General features: G+C 42.4%; 1 protein-coding gene across 7 annotated transcripts in view; it reads right to left on the bottom strand.

The window, feature by feature from the left end:
* Positions 1 to 8,212: 8,212 nt before the first annotated feature.
* SCN10A (sodium voltage-gated channel alpha subunit 10) overlaps positions 8,213 to 12,218 on the bottom strand; it is a 110,488-nt gene continuing 106,482 nt past the window's right edge. For all 7 annotated transcript variants that reach the window (XM_070577222.1, XM_070577228.1, XM_070577224.1 and 4 more), the window contains one exon: positions 8,213 to 9,967. In XM_070577222.1, coding sequence (XP_070433323.1) covers positions 8,754 to 9,967 — 1,214 coding nt within the window. In that variant the 3' untranslated portion in view covers positions 8,213 to 8,753. The remainder of the gene's footprint in view (positions 9,968 to 12,218) is intronic.

Raw genomic sequence — 12,218 nt, 5'->3', positions numbered from 1 at the left:
AGAGGAGAGAGCGAGAGAAGGCCCAGAATCAAACTGGAACCTTCTGCCCTCTCAGCTAGAGCTCAGTCTAGAGTACCACGTGCTTAGTGGATGAGTTGAGTGTTTCTGTGTGGGTCATTTACAGACATCTTCAGCTTCCAAGTGGTTCTGGGGCTCCCTGTTCTAACTACAAGAAGCATCATTATTCAACAGGCACACACACACACATGCCTTTATATTGCTTTATAATACGATTAAATCTGTAAGCAGGAGCAGCCACATTTCTAATAATTAACTCAATTCTGGTCAGGAAAAAAAAAATGAGTGCTCTTCATGCATGCCCCTTTAGAATTTGTTATCTTTGTACAATGAATCATATCGACCATTTGTCGTTGTTGTTTCTTTTGTCAGAACTGGTGTTTTATGGGGTCAATTGTAAACATGAACTTTCTTGGTACAGATTTGATGCCCCCAGGCAAATCCTGCCTTTCTCCGCCTGAACACACGTGGATGATGATTCATCTGGGGCTTCTCAGGAGAACACACTTCAAACGCATTTCCACTTCAGGGAATGTATGAGTGATTTTCCAGAGACAGAGTGCGTTGCTGATATTTGGGTCCTAGGGAGCATTCATCTGGAGGAAAAGGATGTGGGCCTGTCACCAGAGATGAAGATGGAAGCTGGCACCCTAGTCCATGTTATGGGGGTTCTATCTGAGCAGACGTAATGACTTTTAGTCAATGTGCTTGAGAGACTCAAAAATCCATAGTTCAGGTCCCCCTTTGGCACAACCTCCTAATCTTTCTGCCCCCAGCTTCAGCTTCTCTGTAATTCATCCCTGTGGCCAGAGGGATGGTCACAAAACACAAATCCAACTTGTAATTTGTAACTCACTGGGTGTTTTTGCCCACCCAGCTTCCTTCTGCCTTTTTGTAACAGCGTCTTAACTCTTTTTGGCGGGGGGAGGGGGTGCTTTGAAAGGGGTGCGAGGAGGTAATTGACTGAAGTCCTGTTGGGGCTATCAATCAAAATGCCCCTCCCTTCCCTAGCTGGAGCTGGGCCAATCAGATGCTCTCTCCTTGGAATTTGAATCCTGACTGGACACCAACAGGGAAGAAATCCTGGAACTGATTGGTCCTGGCCCCTAGAAAAGATTGTTGATGCCTTCTGCCCAGAAACCTACCCAGCCTTGGCTGTTGCCCTTGCTGATTGTTTAGCATTTAGTTCTATTCTGCACTTTCTTATAGCCTTCCAGTAAATCCCTTTTATGCCAAAATTGGTTTCTGCTGCTTGTAACAAAATGACTCTGATATAGAAATTGATATCTGGTGATGAGTGTTACTACTAATGGACCTTAAAGTGTAGCATTGGCCAAGTTGAGCTGGGGTGGAACACTGAGAGTCTCCCATCCCCAAATCTGAATCTGGAAATTTCCATTATGCTTTTAGCTGTAGCCTGTTATATCTGGAGACTCAGACCACCTGCCTCTTGCAGCAGGAGTTAAGGGCCTTGATGGAAAAACCTGTAGGATTTGGAAAGGCATGGGCTACTTCTTGTAGATTTAGTAAAGTCACAGAAAGATATACTTTGCCTAAACTGGCCCATATGAAAGCAGAAAAGGAGGCCTTGTCTGTGTATGGCCAGGAACCCAAGATCTTATAGTCTTATTCCTTGGAGAGTATAAAAAACACATTTCTGTCCCAAGCTAATATAGATGGAGAAAAGGCAAGGGTTGGAAACATTGGTGTGCTGGAGCCAACTCATACCAGCTCAAGTCAATTGCGCACACCTCTTCCCAATTCTGCCTTCAGAGATGTCACCTTGGTAGCTTGACTTGAGCCATAGTGGAGTATTTATACCAGATAAATCAGAAAATGCTACAAATCAGGGATTTTTTTTTTCTCTTGAAGAACTAATTGTTAAACATTTACCAGCATTCTAATTATTGGAAACATAGAGATGGGGGTAAGAAGCTAGGAGAAGCCTGACATCCTCCCACTCCTTCCCCTGACATCTTGTCCCTGTACTCCTTGTAGCGCAAAGGAGACATTACTTTAAAGAGCTGTCCAAAGGAATACAGACTGGGCTGGAGGCAGGTAAGCTGTGCCTCCACACCCAAGCCAATTGCTTTTCAACAATATCTGTGTACAGTGGCTGGCTGAGGCCAGAATGCAGGCAATTCAGCTGAGAAGTGAAAGAGGACAAGACATCTATTGCTAAAAGGCAGTAATATCCAGTCCCAAGTCTAAACTGAAAGACCATAATCCAACAAGACGTGATGAGCTGGTAAAATGCAAGAAATAGAAATCATACTAGTGTTTGAAGAGAGTTGTATTGCCAGAGAAACTTCAGGTCAGGAAAATAATGGCCCATGGTTGCTCAAACCTTAAGACAATTTCCAGGGCCCACTGATGCCAACAGAAAGTGCAATAAGCTGTCCCAGTGCTCCTGTCTCGTGAGGGAGTAGGACAGTGAATGATGCATTCTCCCAGAAACAGGACCAAGAAATTCACTCTCAGGGCAAGCAGTACACGCTCCAGGGTATACTGTGGATTGGCACTTCTGGATGTGGTCTCACCTTTTCTAAATAGAGATTTTTGTTGAAGCTAACATTTATCCTATACTATTGTATGTCAGATGGCTAGCCTTTGGGTACTGGGGCATGAGGAGCTGCCGCTAGACTGATCAAGAAAAAAACATTTAATTCATTCAGCAAATATTGTGAATTTACTTTGACACTGTTCTAGGTGCTGGGGATGCATCAATGAGCAAAGTAGAGTCCTTGCCCTCACAGAGTTTACATTCTAGTGGGGAAGACAGACAATAAGCAAGTACATATATGATCACCAGAGGGTGAGAAGTGCTGTGGATGTGGCTGGTAATTAGATAGGTTGGTCAGGGAAGAACTGAAGAAAGTGTGGCAGAGTGAGCTGTGTGCATAGAATGGCCAAGGAAAAAGCAAGTGCCAAGGGCCTTTGCACTGAGGCAAGACCATGCCTGGTGTGTTTAAGGAACAGCAAGGAGGACGGGGTGGCTGAAGCACCCGGGCGGGGTTGCGGGGTACGGGGTTGGGAGATGAGGTCAGAGATGAGTAAGGGCCAGATTATGTAAAACCACTGTGTTGATGCATACTTGGAATGGAGTGCCATAGGAGCCGTGGGTAGATTTTGAGCTCTGGCTGCTGTTGGAGGAGAATAGATTGTTGGGGACAAGAGTAGAAATGGGGGACCAATTGGAAGGCTATTGAAATAATACTTGTGAGAGACGATGGTTACTTGGATAGAGTTGATAGTGGAAAGTTCTCTTTCTCTAGAGTTTCCTTTTCTACTACCCACTATGGAACTCCTACTCCTCCTTTTACAACTCGGCTCAGATAATCCAAGACCAAGATAGAAACGTCACAATTCGAGTAGCAGATTGTAACTACTTCTGTGAAGAGGGATGAGAATCTAAATTAAGCCATTTAAATTTAGAAAAACAATTATGAGCTATGACACACACACAGAAAAGTACATTAGACACATATGTTTAGGTTAACAGTTATAAAGACAATACTTGTAAAGAGAACCACCAGGGTGAGGAATTAGAATGTTGCCAAAGACCCACTATCAAATGCCTCCTTCCTCCTATCAGTAACCTGTACCTTGACTTTTATGGACTAATTCCTGCTTTTCTTTATTCATTCCTAAACAATATATTTAATTTTGCCTGTTTTTGAACCTCATAAAAGTATATAGTGTATACAGTTTGGTGTCTGGCTTCTTTCACTCAATATTGTTTCTAAGATTCATCTGTGGACTTGTACGAGCCTACATCTCATTCATTCTCATTATTGCATAAAATTACATTTAAAAATATACCACAATTTATTAATTTAATCTACTGACATTAGGTTGCTTCTAATTTGAGTCTGTTATGAACAATGTTGATAAAAAATCTCGTGTATCTCTCCTAGAGCATGTGTGCATGGATTTCTCTAAGTTTCGTATCTCTGAGTAGAAAACTGGAGTCATGGGTACATGTATCTTTAACTCTTTCAATAAAGTTAAACTGTTTTCCAAAATGATCGTGCCAGTTTACACTCTCCAGCCGTGCATGAGAGTCCCTGTTACTCTACATCTTTGCCAACACTTGATATTTGTTAGACTCAAAGTTTTGCAGGTCTGATAGATGTGCAGTGGTATTTCATTATAGTTTTAATTTGCATTTCCCTGATTACTACTGAGGTTATGCAACATTTTATGTTTATTGGTTATTTAGGTTTCCTCTTTTGTGAAGTGCCTCTTCAAATCTCTTGCCATTTTTTCCCTACTGTGTCATCTATTTTGTATTGATTTGTAGAAGTTAATAAAAATCTCCTCTGAATATTAAACTTTTGTTGGATATCAGTGTTTTAAGTATTTTCTTCCACTTTATAGCTTGCCTTTTCATTCTTTTAATGATATATTTTAATGAACTGATCTTCTAAATTTTAGTATAGTCAAATTTATCAGTCTTTTCTTTATTCCAAGGTCATGTAGACATTTTCTTCTATTATGTCCTTTTTAGATTTATAGATTTTAGCTTTATAGATTTGCCTTTCACATTTAGGTACAGCTGGAATTGATTTTTTTTTTTTTGAGGAAGATTATTCCTGAGCTAACTACTGCCAGTCCTCCTCTTTTTGCTGAGGAAGGCTGGCCCTGAGCTAACATCTGTGCCCATCTTCCTCTACTTTATATGTGGGATGCCTACCACAGCATGGCGTGCCAAGTGGTGCCATGTCTGCACCCGGGATCTGAACCGGCGAACCCCGGGCCACCAAGAAGTAGAACATATGAACTTAACCGCTGCGCCACTGGGCCGTCCCCTGGAATTGATTTTTAAGTATGGTTTTAGGTAAGGGTCCAATTTTGTTTCTTTTTCTCATGAAAACACAATTGTCCTAGCACCATTTGTAAGAAGATCATCTTTTCCTCACTGCCATGTTATGTCACCTTCGTCATATATTAGGTATCCATATATGCTTTGGTTTGTTTCTTTTTGTTATTGATTTTCAGCTAAACTGTATTATGATCCAAAAACATACATTATATGTTTTTAATCCCCTGAAAACTTTTTGAATTTTATTCTATGGCTGGGTATATAGATTATTTTTGTAAATGTTCTATAAGTACTTGAAAAGAACATGTATTTAGCAGCTACTTGATTAATTTACATGGTACATATTTTTCTTGCATTTTATTTTCACCCATTTGGTAACCTTAGGTTTCAGGTGTACCTATTTCTCTGTAAATATCATTTATTTGAATTTTTAAAATTCTTCTTGATAATCTTTGTCTATTTTCTGGACCATTGGTCCATTTATATTTAATATAATTACTGATATATTTGTGTTCAAATATACTACATTACTCATACTCGTTACTTATACTTGTTCTCTTAGTCTCTATTTCTCTTTTATCCTCTTTCTTACCATACTTTTTTGATTATCTAATTATTTCTTATTAATTTTGCATCCCCAGCACTTGAGAAAGTGGCTTCACCTTTCTCTCAAGGCAAATGCTTTAGCACACCATGCCTACATCTCCCATCTGTGTTGGCTGGATGTTCCTGAATGTTCTTGGCCATCCATGTCTGTGTGTTAATGCAGTTTAACAGATAAAAAGTCAGGGTAGTGTTTACGATGGAGACATATTTTAAAGAAACTGCAGGTTCCAGATATTCATACAGTCAACACCACTTCTCCGTTTATCTCTCTTTAGCACTAACGATCCTCACATATTTTGGGCCAGAGAGATTCTAGTGCCATTTCCTATGGGTGGGGTTGAGAAGGTAGCTCTGTTTCTTCATATGCCCTGGACCTCTCAGATTTGCTTCCCTACAAGTCTAGTTCTTACCTTATAATTGGACCATCACGTAAACTTTGGAACTAAAGGTACTGAAATTGTCAAGGGCTAATCTTGCACTTATATTGAATACATTTCTGAAAACTTTGTGTAATGCAAGGTGTGTATATTGCATTGCTTTTCCAATGGTTCTCATTATAATTTGGGAAATGTATCTGTGTGGAAAAAAATGTGGGGTGTGTTAGTTTCATAAGGGCTGCTGTAACGAATTACCACAAACAAGATGGCTTAAAATAACAGAAATTTATTCTCTCACAGCTCTGGAGGCCAGAAGTCTGAAATGAAGGTATTGGCAGGGCTCTACTCTCTCTGAGGGTTCTAGAGGAAAACCCTTCCTTGCCTCTTCCTAGTTTCTGGAAGTTGCCAGAAATCCTAGGCATTCCTTGGCTTGCAGCTGCATCACTACAATTTCTGCCTCTGTCTTCACATAGCTGTCTTCTGTGTGTGTGTGTGTCTGTGTCTTCACGTGGCATTCTCCTCTCTGTTTGTCTATGTTTAAATTTACATCATGTTATAAAGACACTACTGGCCTACCCTAATCTATTATGACACATGTTAATTTGATTACATATGCAACGACCCTATTTCCAAATAAGGTCACATCCACAGGTACCATGGTTAGGACTTCAACATATCTTTTGGGGGACACAATTCAACTCATAACATGGGGCAAAAAATGTAACAAAAATATCTTTGAGAATAATATCATCTACTTAATAAAACTAGTCTGATGGTTGGGTACATTTAATCCTTCCACATAATAGTGTAAAAGTAAACCATTCCCCAAGCTCTCCGTCCACCCAGCTGTCTCATAAACACTTGGGCTAGCATCCTCTCAGATAGCATTTTCATTGATTGCATGAGATTTAGATGCTGAAGAAGCTGCACAGTCGACATGTGTGCTCTCTGGTTTAGTGGAACTAGGGAGGAAAAGCCATTTTGTTGAACTTATCTTTTATATACAAACCAGGGGTCCAGAGAATAGCTTATTTGTACTGGGACAGCCTGTTGCCTCAGCTATGCCATTGTCATCTTATTAACCTGCATCTGTGGGTGCTGGCAAACCCCAACAAGCATCTTTTTTGCTGGGGAAGATTTGCCCTGAGCTAACATCTGTTGCCAATCTTCCTCTCTTTTTGCTTGAGGAAGATTAGCCCTGAGCTAACATATAGGCCAATCTTCCTCTATTTTGTATGTGGGTCACTGCCACAGCATGGCTGATAAGTGGTGTAGGTCCACGCCTGGGATCTGAACCTGTGAACCCAGGCTTCCGAAGCGGAGTCCACCGAACTTAACCACTACAGCACGGGGCTGGCCACATACAACAATTATCTTGAAAGCCTCTTTGGCCTCTGATGGGCTAACAGTGATAGAGAAAGGAGAGCAAGGCCCCAGAAAAATCTGTATCTGTGAGGCACATAAGGTAGATCAGCCTCTAGGCTTTGTAATTATATAAATGGGAAATCTTATGAAGTCACCAAATACATATCAATGAATTGATGTGATCTTTGTCATTGTGGCAGGGAATATCTCAAGAGTTAATAGAAGATCATGGCTGTCATTAACATCCTTTATGTCCTATGTTGTCACATGAACTCCTTGCTCTCCTTCTTCTTAAGACTTGCCGTGTGCCTTGGGCTGAATAGTCTCCTCTGACAACCCTTGCTCCATTCACTGCATAAATCCAATTAATCTTTTGGGATTTACCTCTCATTATCTCTTGTGCTTAGAGCAGCGCCTGCCATGTAATAGATACTTAATAACATTTATAGGATGAATTAAAGAAAATATTGGCCAAATCTTTTATCTCCCAGATCATCTTTATCAAAATGTCCCTTTTCTTTTGATCATACTAATTATGGTGCCCTGGTCCAAGGGAAATAAGAAAACCTTCCTCCTTAAAGTCTATGAGATGTGGAATAGTTTCTGGAATGTATCCAAAAGTTGCCTCCTTAGCTACACAGCAGAAAGGTCTGACTATTGCAGCTTTAGAAAAGAGTGTTTTCTCATCTAAATTGAGTGGGGCACCACTGAGTTCTACAACATGAAATTCAAGGGCTAGAGAAAGTATCCATTCTGTCTCCCTCTACCACCAGTTTTCCCAGTGGAGAAACAGGTTCAGAATGGAAAGGGTTTGGCCCAGGTTCCCAGGCAATCAGTGGAAGAGTTAGGATTAGAACTAGTTCCCAGGACAGCGCTCCTTCCTGCCCTACCCAGTCTCGAGCTCAAACTGCAAGATAGCAGGAACCCTGAAAGTAAAGGAGAAGTGATTTATGACACGTGTCAGTCTCACATAATGTAAAAAAAATAATGCTTTAAGGTATAACTTCAGTCTTGACATCCCTTTAAAAATATTTATTTTAATGGATATCTCCGAGGCCTTTCATGACATAGGCCACAGGGATTACCCTGGGCCAGAGCAATTGTCTGGCAGCTCTCAACATGCAGTCATGCAAAATCCTAAATGACATTGCCAATCTCTATGTGGTGTTTCACAGAGGACTACCTTGGACATTCAGCAACATCCCTGCCATATATCTTTGAAAGTTCTGGTCCTGAGAAGTTTGTCTTGGTAAATGTAAGCTCTGGTCGCAATCAAAATAAAAGGACCAGGGACATTTTCTGGATAGTAAGGGAACCCGTCATCTGATATTGAAAGTCAAAAAGGAAGTCACAGTGGAAATTCTCTTGGCTTCTGACTCCTGTTGGTGTGTGTGGGCTTCTCCAAAGGTGGGTGCCAACTGCATTCCCTGCCCAGTTCTGACATTGTGACCAGTGGCATGCATTGGTAAGGTGGTAGCTGGGTGCCACCTGTAGTGGGAAAGAGTTATCACAGAGCAGAAGGACACATCAGAACTGGACATGTCCATGGTGGAGTGTCCTCACTAGGGCCCAGGGGCAGTGGCTTCCTTACTGGCAGTTTCATCCCCATTTTGTAATGAGTTAGATGTGCTCATGTTGACTTGATCACTAAGACCTCTAGTGACACTGTCATAAGATGGCGGGAAAGATGTGGCAGATGCAGTTTCAGATTTGTCTGGGAGCACACAATTTTCGTTTGCCAAGAACGCAACAAAGCCTTCATCTGGGAGTGACACAGCCTCCTCCTCAGCCCTGGGCACACCCGGGGCATTGGAGATTGTCATGGAGCGGTGTAGCACATAGCTCCGATAGGCCTTTTGAATAACAGTGGCTGAAATGTCTTCTTGCTTCCATCGGAGGGTGGTTGCTATTGGTTCATAGGATGCTTTTGAAAGATTAGTTGCCATGAACTTCTCCTCCATATTTGCCTTCAGAGAATCCAACTCCCCAGATTCTCCCAGAACGTTCTTGGTAAAGGCAAAAAGGATGTCCAAACAGTGGATCTTATCCCCAGGGACCAAGGGCAGGTCCATCTGGATTAATATATTCCGATTGGGTTTTGGGATTCGCAGGGGGCCAGAGAGGGTGTCTGCAAAATCTGAGAGGGCAGAAAAGGTAATAAACTGGGTGGCCTCTGGGTCGAACTGCTCCCAAGTCTTATAGAACATGTCAAAGTCGTCCTCACTCAGGGGCTCAGTGCTCTCCTCTGTGGCCACATTGAAGTTCTCCAAGATCACTGCAATGTACATGTTGACAACGATGAGGAAGGAGATGATGAGGTAGGAGGTGAAGAAGAGGATGCCCATGGCTGGGCTCCCACAGTTCCCCTGGGAGCCATTGCTGTTGGGCAGATTTGGGTCGCAATAGGGGGGCCCCGTGTTGAGGATGGGGCTGAGGAGACCATCCCAGCCAGCTGACGTGGTGATCTGGAAGAGGCAGAGCATGCTGTTGGCAAAGGTCTGGAAGTTGAACATGTCATCAATGCCAGCCTCCCACTTGACATGGGGGAAGCTGGACATTCCAAAGATGGAGTAGATGAACATGACGAGGAAGAGCAGCAGGCCGATGTTGAAGAGGGCAGGCAGGGACATCATGAGGGCAAAGAGCAGCGTGCGGATTCCCTTGGCTGCTCGGATCAGCCTGAGGATGCGGCCAATTCGTGCCAGGCGGATGACTCGGAAGAGTGTTGGGGATAAGAAATTTCCAAGTGACGTAAGAATTGCAGAAAACATCAGGCCTTTCAAAGAAAGGGGAAATGATCTAATTAGTACTTCCAGCCGTGAGTCCTGACAAAGTTGGCCGTGATCACATTCGCTCATCCCTCATCTCTGCTCCGTATGGACCTCCACATGAGCATCTGAATTCAAGGACTCTGGACCCTCTGAACCTGGCACTGTGGTTGGCCTAAAGTAGGGGCTCAGTGAATGTTTATTGTATAAATCCTCTCTCCCTCAAGCAAGCCTCATTCTTCCTACCATGTTCTTATCTTTCCCTTTACTTGGAATATCTTCTTAGTCAACCTCCATGGTCAAAACCTGATGTTCTACAGCCTAGCTCATCTGGAAGTGATTACACCATATTCCATATGTACACTGTCCTTTATCTGTTTCTATATATGACAACAGACCCTGCTCGTCCCTGAAAATTCAGCCTTTGGATCATGCCTGTTCCTCCACCCTGGTCCTGTGCTTTGTGAAGGCCAGGACCCCCTATGATTCATCTCTCTATCTCCTACTGCGAAGATTGACTCAGTTCCTGGCACATAGTCCTGTGGATAATTGTACAGAGCCTGGTTTTAATTATAAGGGGGCCTGAGGAGTTGGGCAACTTGCTGACAGCTAAAGCAAAATGGCTTTGAATGGCCAGCTGTCTGCATAATGGCTTTTATTTGTTTCTTTCATTTCCAGCTATATTTGAACTCTATGTTAGGACCTGGAGATGAGCTCGTTTAGGGTCAGTTACAGCCCCCCATCCCAACTATGAACGAGGTTGGAAAGATGAAGAATGTATATGACTTCCTACTTGATATCTAACTCGAAGATTTGTGGAGTGAGGTCTGGGGGATCTGTGAAGGCCTTGGGACCACCAAAGATTAGGCAAAGCCTTTGGGTAAGACAGGATTCAAAGCCTCTCCGGAAAAACGGTGAGGGCGTGGCAGCAAGCTCTCTCCTTGCTACAGTTCGCTTCACCTTCTTCCCCTACTTGCCTTTTGTCATATGAACATTGGTAGTCACAGTATTGTGTTGGAAGGAGGAAAGAAATGGGAGGACACTTTGGAAATAATTATAATTTTGGATTATAAAATCTTTACAAAAGTCCCTCTCAAAGTTCAGTTTAACTGGGACATTTTTTCATAGTGTGGGATACGTTATGTGTCTATATAATCTCCCAAGTTTCTGTCAGCCAACTGGTCTACATCTACTACAAGGGAGAATGAATCTTCATACTTGTGAACAGTATGTCTTGCTGGCGGGAAGGAAGAAATGGGGAGAGGGAGAGAGGGCAGAAGGAGGAACAGGTGGGTTCTTTCACTTGTTTTCTAGTTCTCTGTCTGAGTGATTTCTGCCCTGTGGATGGTGTTGCTGTGTGGGTTATAGGAACTGATAGTTAAGGTGTCCCCATTATAGAATTGAGTACTCTGAGTATATTTTATTCCTATAGTACTGATGTGGGAAGTCACATAAGAAAGCTCCCCTCTCTAACATAAAATCAAAATGGCCTTTAGAATCTCTCACTTTGGGAGGCAAACAAATAAACAAACAAACAAAATAAACCTCCTACAAAAAATAGCAGCAACAGAGAAATAAAACAAAACAAAAAACAAAAATAAATTTAAATCCCTCAAACAAACACAACCCAAGGCTGTGTTTCAGCAGCAGGGTAGGGAGACGGATTAAGTGTTGCCAAGTTGTATTTAGATGCTATTAGCTCTTCATGGTAAATCAATGGGTAATTAAATCTACAGCCATGCCCTGACATGAAGAGTGAGCAGGTCATGATATAATAGATCAAGGTAGATTTATAATGCAAGGTAGAGCTGGTGTGCTGCGATTTGGCCTTCATAGGGCCAAACTTCGGCTAAACCACAGGAAGGCCAGGGACAGTCTCCTGGTTGTTGCTGGGAGGCGGCTAGTTCATTAGAAGAACATTAGCCTGGTCTAAATTCAGCTCCGCCCTTTACAAACTCTATGTCCTCGCGTAACTTTCTTAATCTCAGAGGCTCAATTTTAAATGTATACAATGAAGATGGTAACACTCCTTCACAGGGTTGCTGTGAAGATCCATGGCGCCTAGCCCAGTGCTCAGAACTCAGCAAGCACTCAATTATGTCGGCTCCATTTCCCACTTTAGCCTCTGACTTTATTCGTTTTCTCTGAACTCCACTGACCTCAAAATACTGGGCTTGTCATTCAACACCACCCAGACTAGGCCATAACAGCACTGATCTCTTGGCGTTGATCCCTTGACTTTTCTATCGCTCATATTCC

The sequence above is a fragment of the Equus przewalskii genome, chromosome 15 (genome assembly GCF_037783145.1).
Source record: "Equus przewalskii isolate Varuska chromosome 15, EquPr2, whole genome shotgun sequence".
Lineage (NCBI taxonomy): Eukaryota > Metazoa > Chordata > Mammalia > Perissodactyla > Equidae > Equus > Equus przewalskii.
This window is presented reverse-complemented; position numbering and strand designations above follow the sequence as displayed.